The sequence below is a fragment of the Triturus cristatus genome, chromosome 10 (genome assembly GCF_964204655.1).
Source record: "Triturus cristatus chromosome 10, aTriCri1.1, whole genome shotgun sequence".
Classification (NCBI taxonomy): domain Eukaryota; kingdom Metazoa; phylum Chordata; class Amphibia; order Caudata; family Salamandridae; genus Triturus; species Triturus cristatus.
Genome location: NC_140593.1, coordinates 556,791,051 through 556,816,755, shown reverse-complemented (window position 1 = coordinate 556,816,755; position 25,705 = coordinate 556,791,051). Strand labels below are relative to the sequence as shown.

General features: G+C 44.8%; 1 protein-coding gene across 2 annotated transcripts in view; it reads right to left on the bottom strand.

Moving 5' to 3' along the window:
- LOC146789718 (tetratricopeptide repeat protein 21B-like) overlaps positions 1 to 25,705 on the bottom strand; it is a 468,517-nt gene that overhangs the window by 124,907 nt on the left and 317,905 nt on the right. Inside the window, exons 18-19 of one of the 2 annotated variants that reach the window (XM_085630126.1) lie at positions 21,825 to 21,986; positions 209 to 404 (exon numbers count right to left, since the gene is read on the bottom strand). In XM_085630126.1, coding sequence (XP_085486252.1) covers positions 209 to 404; positions 21,825 to 21,986 — 358 coding nt within the window. The remainder of the gene's footprint in view (positions 1 to 208; positions 405 to 21,824; positions 21,987 to 25,705) is intronic. The other variant, XM_085630127.1, reaches the window with a different exon arrangement.

Below are 25,705 nucleotides of genomic sequence, written 5' to 3'. Positions count from 1 at the left end.
GGAATTTTTCATAAACACCCTCTGACTCTGTAGCAAGTTAAAGTAAAAATGGTGGTTTAAAATGCACTATTAGATGCTATTTTTTCAAACTTTACCCAGTTAGGGGGAAAAACCCCACAAAATCTGCTCTCACTGGAATTCGAGACAAGTATTAGTCCTTACCACTTTCAAACTCCACCAGCCGCCGCTGGCAGTGACTGACCCCTACCTCAGCTGTGGCTATCTCTGTAAATGAGGTCAGGGCAGACTCCACAAGAGCTTTGTCCTTGGTGGCCATCATGCAGTAGGTATGGAGCACTTTAAGTTGTTCCTGTCCTTGTGTTGTGCGGGGGTGAAACTCTTTCAGTAACTTCTCGGCTGTGCGCAGGCCCAGTTTCTGAGAATCCCTCCGTTCAGGCGAGTCCCTGGTAAAACAATTTTATTGCATTCAGTTAATCACTTATTTTACTCTCTTGTACAGTGCCTTCCTGCCACATCAGTTATTCAAGCCCATGAAAATAGAAAGGGAAAGGGAAATTGAGGGGGTGGGAGGAGAGTCAACCTGTGGAAGGGTCGAAGCAGAAAGGGGGGGAAAGAGGGAGTAATGATCAAAGCGAATGAGATGAAGTAAGTGTTGAAGTAAAGAACGTTTTGTAAATGAAGTGTCAGCGTCTGGATACTCTCACGGGTGATTAGCCGCGCTCTATAAATCCTGTTTGATTGATTGATACCCGGGGCGGCTTCTCCACGTGGGCAGAGGAGCGTCGCCCCAATGCTTTCTCGCAGTGCTAGAAGCAGAAACATAAGATGGTATTTTAAATACAATTTTAGGTTTCTGCTTCTCGCACTGCGAGAAAGCAGAAGGCAGGGTTTGGTTGGGGGTGGGCGTTCCTGCTCCAGGCAGGAGAGTAGTGGCTAGCCCACTGCTGTGGGTGCTGACTGTTTGGTCGACCCCAGGGTCGACCAAACCAGTCACACACACTGCATTTTCGCTCATGCAGCCTGCATAGAGAAAATGGCCATGCCATAGACGTCTGTGGGGTAGGCGTCCTAGCCAATGACAATGCTGCTATTGCAGAGTTGTGATTGCCTTTGGGGAGGAGAGGGAGGCTGCCTGCTTCCTGTAAGGAGCAGAGAGAGGAGACGTGACACAGGACTGGAGGTAAAGGTAACTTTAATATTCTTTTTTAAATTACCCTCTCCTCTCGCGCAATGCTTGTCACCCCCCCCCCCCACTCGCGAGCCATACCGGCAGCAACAGATTGATAGTGTCTTCCGTTAGTACCGCTGACCTTTAAAGTAACTGTGGATTTTTGGTTGCAGTGTTCCTCCCTACGGTCAAGAATAATCAGAAGGAAGGTACCACGCACCTGAATTACTTGTACCACCACAGGAGCAGCTGAATATTGGAAGGCCTGGACTCAAATGCGAGGACTATTTTCCCAGCTCCCCTGCCTCACTACAGCAAATAAAATTCACTTCCAGCAAGACGGGGAAAGGGGAATTGGGATAGACAAGAGAGACTCCACTGTTCTCCTGGATTCTTAGTGAGGATCGCTCTGGCATATGTTAATATAAATTAAAAATGGTTACAATAACTGGTTCCCTCCCACTGTTCTCCTAAATACCCTCTACCTCACGAACTACATCTTAACCTGAATTTTACAGTGGAATAGCCTTTCTCCATTAATTTTGCTGCTGATACTGAGGACTAAGCTGAGCTGAAAGAGCTGATGTAGCTTATTTTCTAGGCAGGTTGTAGAAGGTTGGAGGTAAGCATAATATATACATATATTTCTTAAGTAGTTCAGTCTCTGCCTAGTGGTTCTTTATAGTCTTCCTGCGCAGCAATAACTCGAGGTAAAATTGGAAGACTGCTCTGTCCTTTTAGAAGCCGTCAGTCACAAAATCCAAAGGTTAAAATTTGCCTTTTAATAGAACTGAACTGAGTCTTTATCTGTGACTGAAAGGCTGCAAGAGAATTAGGAAACTGGTCTTGAGGAGCGCTGCAGTAATTACTTGTCCTTTCTTCTAAAGCCTCTAAACTCGCTGCTAGCTCCTTACGCGCTGTCTTCTGCTGACCAGGCGCGCACAAGTAAATAATTGACTCACCAGAAGGAATCCACAAGCTTTGGACACACGACAAACTGGAGAGATACAGCCCCAATAAAGTTTACGAGGCAAGTCTCTGCCGAACTCGGAAGGCTGCAGAGCTCTTCTAAACCGGAGAATGTCAGGCAATGAAGATTAAACTGGATTCATTCACCCCTGAGAAATAATTACTTAAATTCTGTGAGAGGAGAAAATTACAACCTCCTCACAGGAAATATCAGTTGAAGTGCGTCGCGGCAGAGAACGCGCGCACGATCTTGAAGGCAATTTGCTGAACACTAGACCGCTAACCAACTAGATCGCTCCGTGGACGGGCGCCATGTTGGAAGAGGTGTAAGAGTAAACTGATCTTCTTTTGAAACGTCTCTGGGAAGGGAAATGATGCGGCCGGCTCCAAGGGTAACAGTTGTTTTCTTTTGCGGTCGATCAACGGGTGATCAGTGGAAGCACACAAATTACCGTTCCTGACAGTACCCCCCACCAAGAATTCTCTCTTTTGGTTTATTAGGATGTGTCTTATGAAATTCGAGAACCAGTCTGGGGGCATGAACATTTGAACTGGGTTCCCAAGAACGATCATCTGGACCAAACCCTTTCCAGTCAATTAAATAAAATATCTTCCCTTTCTTCAATTTAGAGTCACTTCTAATTCTTCTCCAGACTGACCTTGGATAGGATCTGGAGGCAACTCCATTCTCATACCTACAGGGTTTCGTTTAACTAATGATACATGAAATACTGGCTGCATCTTAAGTCTGGAAGGAAGCTTGATCTTAACGCTAACTGGGTTTACCATTCTTTCTACCTCATAAGGACCTACAAATCTAGGCTGGAACTTCCGATTTCCCTTGAGGTGTATATATCGAGTGGATAACCAAACCTTATCCCCTGACTCAAAAATGGGATTCTTCCTCCTTTTCTTGTCTGCCTGACTCTTGTGTGCAGCCTTAGCCTTAACCAAGTTCTGGGTTGCTATCTTATAGGTCTCTTGTAGCTTTTGCACCTTCTCTTCCACTGCTGGTACTAAACTTTGACTAATTCACTAAGGTATTTGGATGCCTGCCAGAATTTAAAAAGAAAGGGGAATACCCGGTGGATGAGTGTACAGCATTATTGTATGCAAATTCAGCTGCCCAAATTAACTCTGGCCAATCTCCCTCATGGTCCATCAAGTAGAGGCACAGATATTGCTCCAGCTCTTGATTGACTCTCTCCGTTTGCCCGTCAGTCTGTGGGTGAAAACTGGGACAAAAAAAAGTCTACCCCCAGTCTGCTTAAGAAAGCTCTCCAGAACCGTGAAATAAATTGGGTCCCCTATCTGAGATGACCACCTTGGGAATCCCATGTGCCTTAACTATATGTTGAGTGAACAGAGTGGCCAGTTGAGTTGAATTGGGAAGTGATTTCAGTGGAACAAAATGAGCCATTTTGGAGAAATGATCTACCACGACCCAAATGGTGGATAACCCCTGACTGGAAGGAAGGTCCACAATGAAATCCATTGAGATTGTGTGCCAGGGTGCTGGTGCTATGGGCAAGGGTTGGAGCAAACCTTGCGGGGCCTGTCTTAAAGCTTTTCCCTTAACAGAAATTGCGCAAGATGCCACATACTGTCTCACCCGAGCTTCCAGATCGGACCACCAAAAATCATGTTTAATCAATTCAATGGTCATAGTTACTCCTTTGTGGCCCGCTAGGGGGTCATCATGACAATGCTGTATTACTTCTCTTTGTAACCTTGCACTAGGGACGAACAAAATTCCATGATGATAAGGTTTCCCATCTCTAATTTATCTTCCCGGATCTTCTTTTATCAAACTCGTCAATTCTTCCTCTGTCATAGAATTCCTGATCTCTTTTTCAAATTCCAAATAATGTATGGTACCAATAATCTTTTCCTCGGGAATTATGTGAACGTCTCTGGAAGTTTCTTTGTGTTCACTCTAATTTAGCCGAGACAAGGCATCTGCCTTCCAATTGGCTGTTCCAGGTTTATATGTTAAAACAAAATTGTAGTCTGCAAAAAACAAAGACCACCTAAGTTGTCATGGCGAGAGAGTTCGAGCTGACTTCAAAAACTGTAAATTTCGGTGGTCAGTATAGACTGTTACTTCATGCTTGGCTCCCAACAAGTAATGCCGCCAATCCTGGAAGGCATCTTTCACCGCCAACAGCTCCTGATCTGCTATGGAATAGTTGATTCCAGCTGCCGATGGTTTGTGACCTGTAAGCAACTGGATGGAGATGGCCAGTATCTCAATGTCTGAGACAAGATTCCTCCAATGGCCTGATCGGAAGAGTCAGCCTCCACAAAGAAAGGTTCATCAATATTCGGATGTAACCGGATAGGAGCAGAAGTAAAAGCTTATTTCAAGGACTTAAAAGCTTCCACGGTTTCTTGTTTCCGCACAAAAGGTTCTTTGTTCTTCAAAAGGCGAGTAATTGGGTGAACCTTCTCTGAGATGTTTGAGATAAATCGTCTGTAGAAATTAGCAATTCCAATGAACCTTTGTATCTCCTTGACATTACGCGGAGAGGGCCATTCTCTTATTGCATTCCCTTTCGAATCATCCATCGCCACTCCGTTAGGAGACAAGATGAATCCCAAAAATTCCCCTTCTGTGGTGTGAAAAACGCACTTCTCCAACTTGACAAAAAGCTGATGATCGAGCAACTTCTTCAAAATGGCGCGCACATGTTGTACATGCTCTTCAAGGTTGGCCGAGAAAACGAGGATGTCATCAATATACACCACTGCAAAGCGGTCAACAAATTCTCAAAGGATATCATTAACAAAATGCTGAAAAGCAGCTGGGGCATTACACAGGCCTAAAGGCATTACCTGGTACTCAAAGAGACCAAACAGAGTTCGGAAGGCAGTCTTCCACTCATGCCCCTCAGCCATCCTCACCAAATGATAGGCCCCACGAAGCTCCAGTTTGGTGTACTCTCGAGCATCCTTCACCTGATCCAATAGTTCTGAGATCAAAGGCAGCGGGTATCTAGTCTTCTTTGTCACCTGGTTCAATGCACGATAGTCAATGCATGTTCCAAGTTTTCCTTCCTTCTTAGGAATGAAAAATAAAGGAGAGGAAGCTGGAGACTGGGAAGGCCGGATGAAACCATTGGCTAAGCATTGATCCAGATACTCCTTCAGATGAACATTCTCAGCTTCAGAGAGGGCATAAATTCTGCTGCACGGCAGAAGCGCCCAAGGTTCCAGTTCAATCGTACAATCGTACTCCCTATGAGGGGGTAATTTGTTGGCCTCCTGCTCATCGAATACAGCTCTCCAATCCTGATATTCACTTGGAATCGCTGGAACTTCCAAAGCACAGACCACTAAAGATGGTAGATTGGGAAGGTTGAAGATTAGATTCCTCTACATGAAAGCAATGTTCATTACAATAGTCTGAATTCATTTCCATCTATCTTCGAGCCCAGTCAATCCTTGGGTTGTGTTCGGTAAGCCATGGAAGACCCAAGATCAGCTGAAACTGAAGGGCATCAATTAAGGCAAACTTCAATATGTTTCTATGCCGCCCTGGACCTTCCAAGATGATTTCTTCGGTATCCCAAGTGATTGAGCCTGAAGAGAGGTTCGTACCGTCGACTGCTCGCACAGCTTCAGGCTTGATCTTACGAACAAATTGAATTCCTAAGGATTTGGCAAATTTGATGTCGCAAAAATTTCCAGTTGCCCCAGAATCAATCATGACTGAAATGTTATCAACAGATTTTATTCAAAATTTTATCCAACAGGAAATAATCAAATGAGGAGCTGCGGACTGAAGAGTATTAGTAATCAATTGAGGATCAGGAGTCGACTTAGCAGCACCCACAAGAGCAACTCCTCCTACTGGTGGGGCCTGTCTTTTGGCCCAGTCTTAGGCTTTCATGGACACTCCTTGACAAAATGCCCGGCAGTTCCACAGTACATACACAATTTCCCATTATGTCGGCTCTCCCTTTCCTCTTTGTTTAACGGGCCCCTTACTGACCCAATTTGCATTGGTTCTTCCACGGAAGTAGACTCGAGAGACCTAACCGGATCTGACCTAGCACTATCGAAGCGTGGTGGGATGGACCGAACCTCCTTGCGACGCTCACTCCTTTCATTTTGTCTCAAATTGACCTGGAGTACAAGATCCATTAACTCCGAAACGTCTGTGGGCCTCTTAGGAATTTGTGCTAATCCATCCTTCAATTCATCTTTTGAGTCCTCGATAAAAAATTGCCACTCTTTTCCTTAGGCCACTTTGTTTCCACTATCAGTTTGTTAAATTGTGCAAAGTAAGCAACTAATTCCCGATTCCCTTGTTTAAGATCCATGAGATCGTTGTCGGTCATTTGAGATACAGTTCGGTGATCAAAAATTGAGGAATTCTTCCTCGAACTCCCCAAAATTATACAAAATAGGATCATTGCAACTTACTAGTGGCATAGACCACGCTGCCGCATCTCCGCTCAGGTAAGACAGTACAAAGGCCACCTTAGATTGATTTCCTTAAAAACTATGGGCTTACAAAGGAAGTGCAAAGAGCATTGGGTGAGAAAAATGTGGGCCTTGTGTGGGTCCCCAGTAAATCTTTCTGGAGCTGCCAAAGGTATTGTGGGGGACATGGCATGAATAACTTGGGTGGTTAATTCAGACGTGGAAGGAGAGGGCGTGAATTGGAATGGTTTGGGGGCCTTAAGATATGCACTAGCACCTGTAACTAATTCTTCAAATCTCTGTCTAAGGAAACACGATTCCTGACTGGACTTCCTAACCTCCTCTCTAAGCGTCTTATTAGCCTCCATGGTAACATTTAACTGTTCCTGAATTCCTTCTAACACTACAGCCAGCGCCTTGACATCCAGTCCCTCCGCCATACTGCCCAGGTGGAAATTTAGTAAATGGCACTTCAATCTGTCAAGAATAATCAGAAGGAAGGTGAAACACACCTAAATTTCTTGTACCACCACAGGAGCAGCTGAATATTGGAAGGCCTGGACTCAAATGTGAGGACTATTTTCCCAGCTCCCCTGCCTCACTACAGCGAATAAAATTAACTTGCAGCAAGACGGGGGAAAGGGGAATTGGGATAGACAAGAGAGACTCCACTGTTATGGCTGCTTCTCCTGGATTCTTAGTGAGGATCACTCTGGCATCTGTAAATACAAATTAAAAACGGTTAAAATAACTGGTTCCCTGCCACAGTTCTCCTAGCTACCCTCTCCCTCACTAACTACATCTTTACCTGAATTTTACAGTGGAATAGCCTCTCTCAATTAATGTTGCTGCTGATACGGAGGATTAAGCTGAGCTGAAAGAACGGATGTAGCTTATTTTCTAGGCAGGTTGTAGAAGGTTGGAGGTAAGCATAATATATCTATATTTCTACATACAGACATCTGACATAAGTAGTTCTGTCTCTGCCTAGTGGTTCTTTGTAGTCTTCCTGCGCAGCAATAACTCAAGGTAAAATTGGAAGACTGCTCTGTCCTTTTAGAAGCTGTCAGTCACAAAATCCGAAGGTTCAAATTTGCCTATTAATAGAACTGAACTGAGTCTTTATCTGCGACTGAAAGGCTGCAAGAGAATTAGGAAACTGCTCTTGAGGAGCGCTGCAGTAATTACTTGTCCTTTCTTCTGAAGCCTCGAAACTCGCTGCTAGCTCCTTACGCGCTGTCTTCTGCTGACCAGGCGCGCACAAGTAAATAATTGACTCATCAGAAGGAATCCACAAACTTTGGACACACGACAAACTGGAGAGATACAGCCCCAATAAAGTTCACGAGGCAAGTCTCTGCCGAACTCGGAAGGCTGCCGAGCTCTTCTAAACCGGAGAATGTCAGGCAATGAAGATTAAACTGGATTCATTCGCCCCAGAGAAATAATTACTTAAATTCTGTGAGAGGAGAAAATGACACAACCTCTTCACAGGAAATATCAGTTGAAGTGCGTCGCGGTCAGAGAACGCGCGCACGATCATGAAGGCAATTTGCTGAACACTAGACCGCTAACCAACTAGATCGTTCCGTGGACGGGTACCATGTTGGAAGAGGTGTAAGAGTAAACTGATCTTCTTTTGAAACGTCTTTTGCGGTCCATCAACAGGGGATCAGTGGAAGCACACAAATTACCGTTTCTGACACCTACTGCAATAGGTGGGCAACGTTGTTCCTATTGCAACAAGGATATTTTAGGGAAGCCACCAACAAAGTTAACTGCAGACTGTCAGACCGGTTAATGGCAGGACTGGGAAGCCTAACTAGTACGCAAATGAACTCCCGTGTAGCAGGGAGCTGCTCCTGTCCTCCTGGCTTAAGGTACTCGGACTGCAAGTGCTGTCAGGGATCAGAAAGGCCTCACCTGGGGGCTTTCAAGCTTTGTGAAAAATGATGTACGAGACAGGGCATCCTTTGGAGCAAGGCCAGCGCTAGGCATGGGCAGTGTGGGCAACTGCCCAGGGCCTCGCACTCAACCCACCAGCATGAGGTCCTGCATCCGTGGTGTCCTTTTGTTTCCCGGCCAATCCAACTGAAAGAAAGGTGTCTCCTTGCAATTAAGGTTCATGGGAGGGGCCCTCTCCCCCCCCCCAACCCCCCCCCCGCGCGCCTCTCAGGGATGGTGCCGGGAGGCCTAGGAGAGGAAGACACTTCCTCTTGTCCTAATTGCAAGGAGACCATTCAGAGACACTGCGGGACGCCCATTGTCCAGCATTTTAGCGCCCCCACTTTTTTAACTTTCAGCTCTCAGGCAATTCACACCTTCAGCCCGACATGGGTTGTAAAAGAGGTGCTTGTAGGAGGATGGTAGGAGAAGCTGCAACCCACGAGGAATCTGCACATAGCAGCTTCCTGAGCTGTGTCACTTATCTCAATTATAGGGGCTACGCACATTCCCTTTTGGCCCGTGGCCCCACAACTGCTGGAACCGGACCTGCTGTGGAGCATGACGATTATGTGACACATGATAATACGGGAGGAAAACATTGTCGTAATGATCGTATCCAGTCTTTGTTACATAGTCAGCGGCCTGGCCTGACATGAGCTTTCTTATGAGGAACTACATTGTGTGGCAGGTTATGCATGTTAGATACAGAGTCCTCGGTGGTAGCTTTCTACCCAAGGTGCGGACGCTAACACCCACAAGAGACCGCTTTTGTGCAAGCATTTGATTTGCAGTTTGAAAACTCCTGCAGCTTTAACATGCAGCTTCGCCAGGAATGGCAGTGACACGATGGTCATGATGTTCTTCATGCTTTTCAGACCTTGTTTTAACCTGTAATAGGTTTGGTGAGTCATCCTTCTCCAAGACGGTGGATTCAACATTAGTTCAGTTCCAGACATCACCAGTACTCATGTCATGTTTTCTAAGTAGAACTAACATGCTAGTTGGAAAATGAGGAACCCTGGCAACCAGTTTTTATCTGGTTATATATCTTGTTACTCATGCAGTACAAAAGTGGTGTTACAGTGACTGCAGGTCATTTGAAGGTTTTCCATGAACCATGGTAAGATAAAACCAGGATATTTTTTATTTGTATGCAAAAACACGAATGTAGCCATGTTTGTTTTAAAAAGCGGCTCTCTTACAAAGACCATTTTATTCGTTTCGCCTCTCTTGTTCTGCTGCAAGATTATGTAAAAACCACCAGCATGCCAGACCTGAATATATAGTTAGACAGGGCCGCACTAGGTTGGTACCCAGCGTGGCTGCTCTTCGGCTAATCACCTCATTGCCCCCTGCCTTTTGGAAAGCAACAGACCTGTTTAATTGAGGGTCCTTTTGCGAGCTAGAATGTGTCTTTATTTCCTCCAACTGCTCAAGTTTTGAAGGGCTCCAATGGCGGCGTGTGGGTTTAAGGGGAGGGGATGTGGTCCGTCGGCTAGACTGCCGACTTTGGTGCTGGAAACCAGGGTTCGAGCCTCGGGGTCGCATCCACATCCTGTGATTTTGGGCAAATCACTTAATCTCCCCGTGCCTGAATGTGTAATGTAAATACGGTGCTCGTGTAAAGCGCTCCAATACCTTCGGGTCGAGTTCGCGCAATATAAATATGCAAAAAAAATAAATAAGGGATGCCCTTGTGTTTCTCGTCAGTTGACAAGGAGCACCGCTCTCAAGTTACCCAGTCCCGAGTGTGATGGAGCCTCGCCGTCCGGGTCCTCTCCCAGCGTATTTAATCACAGGCACTCCTCGGTGTATTAATACTGGTGTATAAAATTCCATAGCGCACATAGAACAATTCATAAAATCAGGGGCACAAAACTAAATCGAAAGAAATTAAATATGTCCTCCTTGTTCATAGCAGGACGATCCAGGCCCATCTGAAATTGTCGGCGATGAGCGGTAATCGCCACCATCTCAAAACAAGTTCCGGCGTCGCGTGAGTGCTGCGTGGGGCGGCACCCTTTGTCAAAGTGAAAGCGGCACGGTGCGCTGCGAATACAAAGAAGCAGCCACAATTGATTTGGAAGCTACCGATGTGGCGTAGCTTATTTACAGAGCTGCCAACCTTGTGCCTGGGGAACAGGATTGAGTGTGTCAGCTCTCCAAAAAACATCCCAATCCAAATAAATAAAATTAAACTCCTACCAAAATAAATCGAAACTGGGGAATCTGGAACAAATGGTGCAGAGCAATTAAAAGTAAACAAGCAAATGCCGTCTGTTGAACAGGAAGCAGCGGCCATTGCTTTAGTCCCAGGAGTCCTGTGTACATTAAGTAAATAGTTATCTGTCCTGCTAATGAAAGCTCCCGAGTTAGGACACATGTAAAAGGGCCAGTCCTCATGGTAGGTAACAGAATACAGGGAGGTATAAAGGAGGGACTAATAAGCCTATTAACAAATCAGAAGCCAACCTTTACAAAGGACAATGATGCAAGTCAATGAAAAATATGGGCGGAGAGTGGGCGGAGCTTCAATGCTATACTTGAATACAGCATGTCTCTCAGGGGTGGCAAAGTGAGCTAAGAACGATGATGGATTCAACCCAGATCTGTGACTGGGGGCGAGTGTCTGAAAAGTTTCAGCCCTCAATCCATCATCCCCTGATGTTTGCTTTGTTCGCCCTAAGTTGGCAGGGTATGCCCAGACATGGGTCCATTGCTCACTTTGTCACTGGATTCAAGCTAGCCTGGCTGATGAGGGGTGTTACCCTGAAACTGGTCCCAGGATGCTTGTTTCCAGTCCAGGGAAGACCTGGCTTGGCAGTTCGGGCTGGACTGTTCCCATGAGGCACAAGGTCAAGACCGATTTGCACATGTCTGGTTCTAAACTGGGGTGGCGAAGTGAGCTAAAGAAGGATGATGGATTCAACCCGAATCTGTGACTGGGGGTGAGTGTCTGAAACGTTTCAGCACTCTGTCCATCATCTCCTTGTCTTTGCCTTTCTCCAGAGATGCCAATGTTCCTATTTTAGCACTAAATCTACGACTTGGAAAGTTCACAATACTTGCAGATTTTCCACAGTCACACATTCAATCTAAATGTTCGCAGACCCATCCATGTGAGTCAAGATCTGCTATTTGCTCCAGCAGGCATTTCTAGGCACCTAGGAGTGCACAAATACGTTAAATTGGGCTCACAAAAACCTATAATCAAGTAAAACTCAAAATAGTCAAATATGCAGCACATCCAAAGTATGCAATCTGGTAAAAATCTAAGCTTGCGCAAACGTCTCTGCAAAACATGAAAATATTCAAAATTACATAGATGTTTACAGCTAGGCACCATGTACAAACCGATGACTCACCTAAGAATTATTGTGCAGGTAGAAAAGTAGAGAAGACAAATTCTTATGGGAGATAAAAGGAGTCAATAGGTAAAAGAGAAAAATCAACGCAGCGAGCTGTGCTTGATCTTTGCTTTAGCACTTCTTGCCACCCACCAACGCTCACCCCACCTCTCTAAGCAAAAGCCAGAATTGTGTAAGCCTAGTATAACTCTGTATTGCGGAAATCCAGCACCCTCCTGAAAAGGCATTATTTTTCTTTGTTTTTTTCCTCTCCTCCACTGGAAAAGTATTTTTCCCCGGGAGAAACCCTTTCCCCTACGCCCCCACGAAGTCTGGGTCTGTCTGTTCCCTTGGCCACTCTGGAAAATAATTTCCTTCTATGTTTGATAGGAGTACATCTCCGACCATTTCCACGGTGGGGAAAGTTCAGAGAGCAGTTTCTGAATGGTCACAAACTCACGGTTGTGACCATTCTCTAATTTTTTAAGCTAACCATGCTATTTATAACCAATAAAAACAGTTCAACACAAAAAAAACAGCTTTATGGTCATCGTCTGAAAACCCTCCGGGTTTGTCCAGTTTTGGTTATGGACACAAACAGAACTACAATGCTGAAAGTAATACTTTAACACAAAGCAGCTTGGAATTTGGGTGTAGGACAAGAGGTAACCATTACCATCGCTGGCAAATTCACAGGATTTTAGTTGTTATACCATAACCAAAATATTTTTTCCTAATATTTGCATTGATGCCCATTTAGGTACACAAACGCACACATATAGTAGTCATAGGGCTTTTCTCAAAGGAAAACAAACTGTTGCAACACAGGTTTGCCGGTATTTGGGGTGCTGCAAAATACTAGTTTAGCTCACTAGGGTGGTGGGAGGACCTGGAAAACGAGTAATTAACAACTTACTTACCGCAGGTAACACTTTTTCTGGTGGATACAGTATCTGCCTGTGGATTCCTCACCTTTTAAATTCTCCCCTGCACCAGCATTCCACGGAAACTTATTTTTCCGAGCTCTCCCACATCGACGAGGATGTCGCAATGGCACTGCTCCGCTCGCGACTCCGTCTGATGTAATCGGAGCCACAAACAGACCTCGTTGGATTGCGGACGTCAGTTCCACCCATTTTTTTTCAGTCCTTCTGAGGCGAACGGGTGGACTGACAACATAATTGAAGTATACATAGTATACAATATAAATATAAATACACACAGTATAAAGAATAGAAAAGCAAAAGAAACTAAGCATTTCCTACGAACGAAAAGCAAGGGATTCAAAAGACACAAGAAAACAACCATATCAACTAACCAATATTACCTTTGGTATACGAAGGTGGACAACGGGGAGGAGGGTGGGTCAGTGAGGAATCCACAGGCAGATACTGTATCCACCAGAAAAAGCGTTACCGAAGGTAAGTAACTTGTTCTTCTGATGGATACATCTGCCTGTGAATTCTTCACCTTTTGAGTTGAATCCCACAGCAGTCCCACTCCCGGAGGAAGGTGTCCACCAACCTATACCAAAAAATACTGAAGCACAGAGTGTGCAAAATGACCGTCCCTCCTAACCTCAGAATCCAAGCAGTAATGATTTGCAAAGGTGTGGAGGGAGGCCCAAGTTGCTGCCTAACAAATATCAACAGGAACATCTCTAGCCAAAGCAGAAGAAGAAGACTTGGCTCTGGTGGAATGAGCTCCGATACCTTCAAGCGGTACCTTCTTGGCCAAGGCGTAGCAGATCTTGCACAGCCTTGTGCACAGCCTTGCCTTTCATTCGCCCAACGTAGCCCACGAAGAGCTGATCGTCCAGCCTCAGATCCTTGATTCTGTCCAGATGGAAACTGACAGCTCTCTTAGGATCTGACAAATATCCCTTTACTGTAGCCACAGCACAACCCTGCTGGGCCAAAGTAAGAGAATACTCTAAAATGTTTGACAAATGGGCTTTCAAAGAATCAATGGACCTCTCTCCACACCATTTAACAAATTTGGACCACCTGGGGGAATAAACAGATTTGGAGGAGTGTCTCTTGGATGAGAATATAACATCCACCACATCTGGTGGGAGAGAGAAAAAACTCAGATTGCCCCGTTCAATCTCCAGGCATGAAGGTGCAAGCTCTGGTGGTGGGGGTGTACAGGGACGGCTTTAGCGCTGGTGGTGCCCTGTGTGACAATGTTTGTTGGTGCCCCCCCAATGACCACCTCCACCACGGCTTCTTTCACTAGCACCCTCTAACAGTGACCAAGTCTCCATAACCACTCTCTCTCAGATGCATTGAATTAGTTATATAGCCCCACTCATACCAGTGTAGGGTGTCAGAGCACTTTACATCACACACACATTACACAGAGACAATCAATCATACGTGTGTAAATCAGTATATAGCAAAACTTACATAAGCCGAAGGACCAAAAGTGTAGGAGTCACATGTCATCCATACTGGTAGGCAGTATAGTTTGAGTGCTTGCTGTGGAGAAGCACAAACTCAGAGTTGAAAAAGAAACCGCATAGTTGGGAGTTTGTTAATAATAAGAATCGATTTCTAGTCAAATTAGCCCTTTTTGTAACATTAATCAATATTCTAATGTATACTTTGCAGTGTGTATGCAAGTCTATGATGAAAGTTAATAGCTCACTGTTCTATATTAGGACTTTGTTCTAAATTGCAAGAAACAAAATGTATTTTTTTAAAAGCAGTAACCTGCTGATCTGTTTACATTATATGCACTCTGTAATCTACTTGGTACACGTTCTTTGCAGCAGGCACATTAACCCTCTGCACTAACTTCACATAGGTCAAAATCTCAACTATACAAAACTCTGATCTCTCTCCAGCAAGAACATTAATCACAGGAGTTATCTTGGCATTTTTGTGAGGCCTGGTAATTGCCAAGGAAAGGATCACTGCAGCAGGTGCTTTAAAAACATAATAAACATGCAAACATGGCGCCTCCAGGAAGCCAGCACCCGGTGCAGTGGCACCGGTCACACCGCCCTAGAGCTGAACCTGGGGGGTGTAGAACCAGCCCCTGCGACAGAGAAGGTCTGCCCTGAGAGGTAGACGGAGCGGAGGGTGCGATGAAAGGTGATGCAGATCTGTGTACCACACCCTTCTTGGCCAATCCAGGGCGATCAAAATGCCTTGGGCCCGGTCTTGGCGAATCTTCCTCAGAACTCAAGGAATAAAGGGTATGGGGGAAATGCGTGAAGGAGATGTGAACTCCAATCCAACTGAAACGCATCCCCCAATGCTCCCCACATTGTAAACTGGAGACTGCAGAAAGACGGGCAGTACGCGTTCTCGCGAGTGTCAAAGATGTCCAACTGAGGCAATCCCCACATCTTGAAGACGAGATAGACTACCTCTGGATGAAGCCACCACCCGTGATCGGCTGAGTAATGCAGACAGACTGTCCGCACAAACTTTCAGCACATTTGCCATCACACAAATCTGATGACCCTGAACCCAGGACCAGAGTCGCACAGCCTCTCTGCAGAGGCAATACAACACTACACCTCCCAGTTTGTTGATGTACCACATCGCGGTAGTGTTGTCCGTCAGGACCGGAACTGACTGACTGCGAGGGATGGAAGGAAGGCCTTTAGCGTAGGACCTTCAGGACTGGAACAACCGCTCCTTCTTAAAACAAGGGAATCATTTCCTGAATGTCGAGAATCCTCTGAGGAGGTGGGAAGGCTCGACACTGTAGTATCCAGTACTGCCCCTATTAACAGGTTGCGCTGAGAAGGTCACCAGGTGAGACTTGGGCACATTTATCGAGAAACTCAAAATGTACAACCGCAGCGATGTTACCTGCAGATGATGAAGCACCATCTCCCGCGACTTTGCTTTGAGCAGCCAGCCGCCCAGGGTAAGGGAAAACAGGAATCCCTGACTTTGAGATGTGCTGCCACCACCGCCATCACCTTTGTGAAGACTCGAGGTGCGGAAGTAAGCCCAAACTAGAGGACCTCAAACTGGTAGTGTTGGGACCCTACCGTGAAACGCAGATACTTCCCATGCGACTTCAGGATGGGGGATGTGAAAATACACATCCTGCAAATCGATCGACACCATCCAGTCTTCTTGCTGCAGCGCCATTAGAACCTGAGCTTGGGTCAACATCTTGAATTTCTCCTGCCGCAGGAAAAAATTCAAGACCCTGAGGTCCAGAATAGGCCTTAGCCTGCCATCCTTCTTGGGGATCAGAAAATACCGGGAGTAGCATCCCTGACCCCTTTCCTGTTCCGGGACCACCTCTATCGCACCTTTTTGCAATAACACAAGAACTTCCTTCTGTAGAAGCAGCAAATAGTCCTCTGAACACCCGCCCTGGCAAGAAGGGTAAGGAGGAGGAAACTCCCGGAAGGGAAGGGCGTATCCATTTTCCACAAGATTCAAAACCCAAAAGGTCAGATGTTATAGACTTACAATCTTGTAGAAAATGGGACAATCGACCCCCTACCGGACCAGCATGCTCCAACATGGGGGATCTAGGGCACCCCGCAAACTACCTCTGTTCTTCCCTCTGTAAGATTTGTACTGTAGGCTCTGCTGCTGCCAAAGTTGTTGGTGGCCTCGAAAGGAAGACATCCTGCCAAAACCATGATACCTCTTAAAACCAAATCCTCTAGATTGGGATTTGAGACCCAAAGATTTAGCCGTGGTTCTACTGTCCTTAAACCTCTGCAGCGCAGAATCAGCCTTTTCCCCAAAAATCTTGGAACCATCAAATGGAAGATCAGGAAGAGTATTTTGTACATCAGGAAAGAAACTTGAAGACCTAAGCCAGGCATGCCTCCTTGTAGCAATAAAAGAGCCCACCACTCTTGCCACTGAATCAGCAGTGTCCAAACCAGACTGTATACCTTGACAAGCAGCCGCCTGGGTATCCGTCAAGATCTCCTGAAAGGAGCTTTGATCATTCTCCAGTAACTTTCGAACTGTTTTGCCAAGTCCATCAAGGCATGAATATACCTCCCCAACAAGCAGGCTGCATTGGTGGATTTCAAAGCCATAATTGAAGAGGAGAAAACCTTTTTAGCGGACTGTTCTAATTTTTTCGAGACCCTGTCACCCGGAGTCTGGGGGAAAGACCCCATCGATTGCTTTGAACAAGAAGCCTGCACCACTAAACTTTCAGGAGAAGGATGAGTTGAAAGAAAAACAGGATCATTTGGAGCAGGCCTGTACCTTCTTGCTATAGTCCTTGAAGCCGCCGGTGCAGAAAGGGGCTTCCTCCACACCTCCACAATAGGCTCAGTCAAAGCCTAATTAAATGGCAAAAGAGGCTCAACCACAGAGGAAGGAGAGCGTAATACCTCTGTCAGAATATTCAGTTTGAAATCAGCAGTGGGTAGCTGAAGATCTAGAAGTTCCGCAGCCTTCCTAATAACTGCATGATGAGGTGTAACATCTTGCGAGGGTAAAGCCTTTAGAGATGAAAGTTCCCATTCTGGGGAAGTGTCTAATCCACTTGCCTCCTGAAGGCCTTTAAACTCATCCTCTTCAATCTCACCTTATTCAGCCTCATCCTGATGATGTTCCTCTTCCTGTAACAGTCTCTGCCCCTCTCTACTAGATCTCATCTTCCGAATAGGAATCTGCGTGGACGGCGCCGCACGCGGCGCCGATTAAACTGGCACCGGCGTTGAAGGTGAAGCTTTCGATTCAGGCAACGGCGCACTCGAAGTCAAGAATAAGAGTGACCACCAGATGGAGCCAGAGACAGAGACCAGCATCGAGAACCTCGGAGCCGGAAAATGCCAGGACGGTGCAGTAGGCATAAAGGGCATGAAAGGTGTCTGGGTATATTGTTGAGGAATGCCCAAATTAAACGCAAGAGTACCCACGGGGCCTGAAGGCGCACCAGTAAGGTAGGCTTCCCAGGCAAACCTGCCATACATCACTTTGAGAAAATGCGATGTATCCGACCCAGGCCCAGGAAAGGGTGGATAATGACCGTATCTTGATCCACACAATGCAGAGAAGGCGCAGTTGACGTCGGACCTAAGACAGGAGAGGCTGCAGGTGCAGGTTCATTCGAATCCCTCGGCGCCGGCAAAGAACTCCCCCAGGAGTACCTTTCGGTGTCTGTGAATGCGCAGGAGAACCTCTCTGTGTCGGAGAGCGAGCCGGAGTCGCTGGAGGAGAAGGAGAAGGCGATGGAGAGATGACATCTTTAGAACGATGCCTAGGAGCCGGAAAGGGCGATCTCGAAGCCCTACCTTTCAACGAACGACATTGAGAAATATGCCTTCTCTTCTTCTTGTGCTTCTTTGACTTTGAAGCATGCGAAGTCGACGACTTTGATCTTTTTGGACCGCTTTTCTCCTTCCTAGCCTTCGCCATGATCAACTTGGCCTCGGGCTCCTTCAAAGCTTTCGGGTTCATCTTCCGACAGCTGGTACAACCATCGATGTCATGGTCTAAGGAGAGGCACCACAAACCAACTTCTTGGGGCTCCGTGATGATATATGGACCCCGCATTCTCTACAAGGTTTAAAACCTGACTTCAACACCATCGCACTGGCACCCTAAGGGAAATGGCAGAGACAAAGTAACCTAAGAAGTATATGGAGAGTCCCAGAAAACCGTTGCGCGTCTTTGGCGTGGAAAAAAGGCAACTGACGTCAGCACACCGATGAGGTCTATTTGTGGCTCCGATTATGTCAGACGGAGACGCGAGTGGAGCCGTGCCATTGTGACGTCCTCATCGACGTGGGAGAGCTAGAAAAAAAGGTTTCTGCGGAATGCTGCCGCACGGGAGAATTCAAATAGTGAGGATCTTCCACAGGCAGATGTATCCATCAGAAATAATAATGCGTGGTTTGGTATTTATAGAGTGCAAGAAACATCTCATATTACCAAATAAGTCCTACGCAATGGGGAATGACATGCAGTCTTCAGTGCTTAGTGCACCGAAATTTGTATAACTGAGTGTTCCCCCCATTTTGACTTACCAATATGAAACAGGGAAAAATTACAAGGTATTAACCAAGTCAGATAAACTCCACACAACTCATAATTTTCACCCCTTCCCCACCCTCGCAAAGAGTGTAAATAATGCTAATAAACTCAAAGCGTACACCCTTACACCGATGAATGGTCTACTGTCTAAGATCTGTAAAGGTTTGTGAACAGTACTTATAAAAAAAAAAGCAGCAGCAGATACATTCACTAATTAAAGATGATTTTGCTATTTAAGCAGCAATTCTGGCATCCATGTCCAAACAGATGACCAATGAAACCAGCAACAGAACTAACTTGAAGAGGAAGGAAGAAAACGGAGAAAGGCCAATATACAGAGGCTGATATCTTTTTTCATCCTGCTTGAAAGGATCTGTGAGTTTGTCAACAATCTCTATTAAGGTTATTACAATTATTTAAAGTTTATATATTTAAGATCTCGGGAACCTATAATTGCTTCTCCATTATCAGCTTTGAAAATGTTATTGTTCTCTGGATTTGAGAGCTAGAAATTGTCTGTTGAACTAAGTATTGGAAATCATTTCAACCCATTTAACAAGGCGGTCGGCATACACCGGGTTGTATGAATTTGCTTACACTATTTTCTTGCTGAATGTCCTGTAACCATGGTTAAATCAAAGGTTAAATCTCAAGATGTTACAACCATTCTGAATAGACTAACTTAGAGATGTGTAAAGAGTGTACACAGAGGCGCTAGAGGGCTACAGTTTTCAGGCAAAGAATGACAGCGCGGCTGCCTGCAAGACCTACTGCTTACCAGATAAATTGAGCCGGCATTATGTCTGCCATGCCAGTCACAGGATTCAGCCATAAGAGATTGTAAATCACATTGTACATCAGGTCAGGGGAGTATTTCTCTCTCATCTCTTTCTACTGCCAGTTTAGTACATCATTCCATCACCATTACATTCACCACAACCAACAACACAACCACCAATACTACCACCAGCACCACCACCTCAACTACCAATACTAATATGATTTCCAATACCATCACCAAATCAATTACCAAGCACTACACTACCAATACGGTCACCAATACAACCACACGAACCACCATCAATACCACACCACTAGAAGCGCTACCAAGCATGAATGTCCTATTGCATGAAAATTCATTTCTACATGTCTCCAAATTATCACATTAAGCCCAGTCCTATTGCCTTTGCCAATGGTTGTTCCTACATGCAGCACATACCCATGCAAAATAAAGAAATCAATGTGAAACATCCTGCTCATTCTGTAAACGATACTTTCCCTGAGAAAGGCACCTAAAAATATTTAAATAGATGCTGCTTTTTTTTAAATTGAAAACACCACACACTTCGGTATTTAGATTAAAAACTTAGAAATCACAGGCAAAACCTTATATTTAGAGCAGTAGTCAACTAAAAAAACAAAAAATTCAAATGTCATTATACAATTTTAAGGATGTTGCAGATGTTATAATTGTTTATATGTTGAGTTTGTAATGGTTTTCATGAACTGCACAAATTGCTATAATTTAGTTGAACATCCATCCCTGAAATATTACAAATAGAACAGCTACCCCCTGGGCATTTGATTCACAAACCTGGAAGGAGAAATGACTATTGTGTGACAATGATGGGCATCTGAAAATTACAACGTGTCCCCATTATACAATCTAATATAGTTAGAGAAACTCACACCAGAACCTGTCACTCTAAGGAGCACAATGAGTGTTTCTGCTCATGTTTAAAGTTGGTAGCCAAGAATACCTATTTGAACAGCTATGTTCAACCACATTTTTTGCATCTGAAGACAGACTTGAAATTAACATCAGAGTTTCCTGTACAGGTTGATAGCGAAGTTGGCACTGAACAGGACGGACCAAATTCACAAAGTTAAATGCGCATTTACAATAAAATTAGGTGCAAAACCGAATCTATTTACAAAGACAATATCATAATCTGATTTACAATTCAAGATTGGAAGAACTTTAGCCTCACAAGATGAATTTGCATATCCGGAAGTTCTGCCCTAAATTGAACTTCCTGCATTTACAAATATAGGGTTGAGGTCGATTTGTTAGCGATCTAGCAGGTCTACCTGAACACCAAAAAACGTGTACGTTTGAGTATTCACATACCCTTTGCAAATAGAATCCCAGCCTGGAAATGTTTGCAAAATTACTTCTGTCAAGGGCAGGATTAAGAGTGGGAGCAGGAAGGAAACATCTCCAAAATGAATTATATTAATTGGGGTCATGGGCAAGAAGTTCCTTCATCACGAAAATATGTTACACAGAGAAACAAAAATACATTTAGAAGTTCTAATGCATATTTGTTTCACGTTAATGCATGCAGAATTTTAGGCCGGGTGGAAATTCTGCATGCATAAACGTTACAGATGCAAGTACTCTTACGATACTACAATGGTAATAGTTTTCAAACGCAAAAGTTGTACTCCCTTAGGATTAAAAGTTACTAGGATAAACTCCTGACTCTTCCATCTTGCCCTTTTTTACTCTGGTCCAATGATGGTAAATGTTTACAAGCCATAGTAGCCGTGAATGGACACATACAATTTTGTTGTGAATCACTGTAAAGTTCTATTCAGAAAATCCTTGTTGATGTGGGATGGAAGACAGAATTCAGCATGGGTAGCGTGTGAGCGTAAGGTAGAACTAAGAGTGGAGAAAGGTGGTTGGGATGGCAACTAGAGTTTTTGTCTAAGTTATCTCAAGTGGAAGCAAGCAGAAAGGCATAACTGGCAAGACAACTTTAAGACTATGGAATTGTCAATGGAATCAATGTTATTCTATATGGCCCAGAGCAATGAGCTGTCCAAAATTAGAACTTACTTGGAAACAGAACTTTAATTGCACGGTGACAGTGCATTAAAAAATTAATACAGAATGTACTTTTAGAAAGTTCATCGTTCTTTGCCCATGCGAATACATTACAGCAACAATGAACAAAAATTTAATTTTTAAAGTATATCAAAACGTTCATTCTTAATGGTGAGAACAAAATTTACCTTTTGTTTTCATCGAGTTCCTCAAACACTTCACCGCCCACAATTTCATTGTCTGGGTTGAGGCAGATCTGAACCATGTTGTAAATGGCACGTTCCCCCCAGTCACTGTCTTTTCGTGCCTTGTTAAAAAACTTTAGAGCCTCGTTGGGTTCACCCTTGAACCTGTGGAAGAAATAAAAGAAAGAGCAGCAAAAAAGAAAAAGAAAAAAAGAGAAAATAATTTGAGGGGAACGAAAAAGTCTACAGAAATATGGCTACAGAAATACTGTGATAAATAGGAAGGGGCACGTTTGCTTTGAAATTTGAACTTCAACACCTGATTTTTCAATTACACTGTATTTTCATCAAACTAAAGCCTGTACTGCCTTAAACCCGTGGCAGCCCACTGATACCAGCATCCTGATTATGGATGTGCCCTAGGGGCGCAAAAGTCATTTGCGCCTGCTTATTGTACACTCTGGGAACTCTTTTAAATTACAGCATAAACTTGTATGGTCCCATCTAGAATATGGATGGAGAGGGCGCACATCATGCATCTCCACAATGCCAAGGGTTACTCATTTGCATGGATTGCAGTGTGTGAGGAAGTCATCCTTTTTGCCCCGATCGCCCCTATGTTTTTGCTTGCTACCCGTGGTAACGGACTGACTGCGCCCTGGGCCTTGCTTACCAGGCCCAAGGCCATTGCTGTGATTAAAAGGATATGCTAATTAGGTGTAATAATAATTGGTGCCGACAGCCTAGCTGTAAGTCCCTAGTATATAATAGGGCATGTAGGTTTAGAGGTCCAGTAGACTTAATGCACTTAAGTGTGCCTTACTGTGGTGCCTGCTTTCATCTTAAAGGCAGCACTGCCTTTCAGGCTGCCTTTATCTTAAATTTATATGCAAATTCGATTTTTGATTTATAGGGACTTCCAACGTATCAAACTACCTTATGTTTACATATAAGTCACCACTAAGGTCTTCCCTAGGTGCCCCAGGGGTAGGCTGTCTTGTAACTATAAGCTGGGACATTATAAAATATTTTCTATAAGCCCTGGTGAGGGAAAAACTGCCAATTCTCTTTTTTCCCCATTGTTGCGAATGGCTCCATGGGCTAACATTGAGATATTTTAACCCCTTCCATGCCCATGACGGAACGGTTCCGTCATGAGCATCGGTTGCGCTGTGCTCATGACGGAACCGTTCCGTCATGGCCCCGCCCGCGCTCGAACCCTTCAGCACCGCGGGGGAATTCCCGCCGCGCTGAAGGGGTTAATTTAAGTATAAATATTGACAGGAGCCACCTAAACATAAACATCAAGGAATCTAATTAACACCTAAGATGAATCCAACAACTTGCCACTGTTAGATTTATAATAACTATGACAGAAAATAAGTTATTAAACTTTCTTTTTTATGAGCTAAAATACAGCCTTTCAGCTGCTCTCTGATTAGCCAGCCTCTGCCCAGGCTGGCCTGGCTGCTCTAATGATGTGTGAATAGCCCTGCTAGAGAGACAATGGGTTTCCTGTGGGCGGAGAAGTACAAGCTGCAGAGCAGATGGCAAGAAGTGGGTGAGGGGAGCCAAACTGGTCTTCAAAGGGAGAATGACAGCATAGGCTGACCCCCAACCACATCCTGCCACACAGGAGCCCCTTTAATTAGATTTGGGAGAGGGTTGGAAGGGGAGTGTTTAGGAAAATTAGCCACACCAGTAGGTGGGGTTAGCATGATCCAGCTTTTCTGGGGAGACTTTCCCCAGGTTGGATTTTGAGATAATGGTGCTTTCTGGGACAAGAATATGTCGCACTTTGGAGGAAGTGGTCATTCACCTGGGTGGCACGCAGCATACCATTGGTCAGTGTTGCCCCTCTGCTTGATGCCCAGGAATACTGGATAAATATGGAAGAGCTGCATAGCTCCTCACATCTGCTGCCTAAAACTACAAGGAGAAGGACTGCCCTGCTGGAATCTGTATTCCCACCCAAAGGACTGCACTCTGAATGACAGCACAATCTGCTACTTCAACCCCAACGACTTTGCCTTGCTCCAAGAAGGATTAAGGAGCAAACTCCATGCAAGCTACAGGTTAACAGACCCCACCTGCATCACCTCCACCCAGAGTCCCATCCTGGAGTGTGTCCAGTGGATTTTTTTGGCCAGGTGAATTGTGGGAACTGTAGTCCATACATCCCAATGACCATTTAGGAGATTCCAGACCCGTGGATTTGTGTTTTGGACACAAGAGGAACTTCAGGGGGAAGTTTGAGAAGTTTGGAGCAACTTTTGGCCAAAGCTTCATAAGGCGACTACCTTCAACCGGGACCCAGCATAGATTTCAGGTTCGTCCCGCTGTAAACTCTGGAGCTCTAGACTTCCAGGATTTGAACGGGGCCTCACGGAGAAGCAATCCGACGATGTTGCATCTAAATCGGCCTGCTGGAGGGGACCACTCGACGTCAAGAGGAAATCCTACAGAAGTTTAAGTCCGAAGGTGACATTTTGACCAAGGCTTCCCGCTTAGCTCATCAAGGTTGGCCTCAAACTTTGACTTTGTCCCGATCAAGCACGATCAGATGTACCAAAGTGGCACTATATGTTTTTAAGCACTAGAAAGTGTTTATTCTTTAAAAATTCATATCTCCAGTTCTCTACATAGTATTTTTTTAGTTTTGGTGTCTATTTGTTCCTAAAAATATAATCTATCATTATATATTGGAGTTGGATTTTTATTGTGTGTTGAGTATTACTTATTTCATGTATTGGTGTTTTTAAATGCTTTGCACACCTATCTCCTAAGTTATGCCTACCTGCTCATTGCCAGCTACCAAGGGCATCATTTATTGAAAGCTTGACTGACCCTTTTATTGTGTTTGTGGTCTTATTACTGGTGGTAAGTCACTACTTATCAATTATTAACTACTAATAATCCACTTTCCAACAATGGCCCATTTAAATGAGGGAATGCTTTTGCCTTTGGCCTCGCTCCATGCTACATACAGAGGCAGGGCAGGCCCTAAATTGGACTGACCAAGACAGTGACCTAAGCAGAAAGTAAATTTGGAGTTTGTTGTGGGGGCGTGGATCGTTGTGGTGTGATGCAGTGGCGTAACGAAACTTGAGGGGGCCCCCCTGCAAAGTACATGGAGGGGCCCCCTTCGGACTCAATCAGGAGCGATCATGCCAGGGTACTGTGCTGAGAGCCCCACCTGGAACTTGCCCCCCACCCCTCACCGTGAGGGCTTCAGGGGCATATGTTACGTCACTGCTGGACATGAAACACAACTGTATTTATCGAGTCCTGGTTTCAGGGGTTTATTTGCGGAGATGGCAATTATTTTATCTCTTATCCTCCAGCCTAGGATCCTTTTTCTTTTATCCGAATGAACCATTAATCGTTTTTGCATACTTGTAGGTCTTCTTTCAATCAAATGCTTCTAGACAATTCCTCTATCACTCTTGCTTATTTCTCCTCTAATAGCATTGCCACCTTCACTTGCTCCATTATCCCTGAGTGTGTGGCCAATGGTGTCAACTTCCCATTCAATAAGATGACGGTGCTGGCCATAACATCTTAGTTGAAGAAGGTTTAACTATTATAACCTTTATTTTCTGGCATTCATCATGCTATTCTTTTTTTCATAGATACTCTTGCGTTTCCCTTCTCCAGCTACCGATTGTCCCAAATGTATGTTGAACGTTCTTATCATTTGTTTTATGGAGAAAGAGTCATCGGGCCCCATCTTCTTTATTTTTCTGTTCTACTTGGGCCCGCCACGCACACAATACTCCAAAAATGACTGAACATTTTGTCACGAAGCCTCACCCTCTCGGTGCTTGTATGTGTACAATACCTCCAGAGAATTCACTGAAGACACACATTACTCCCCAGCGCAT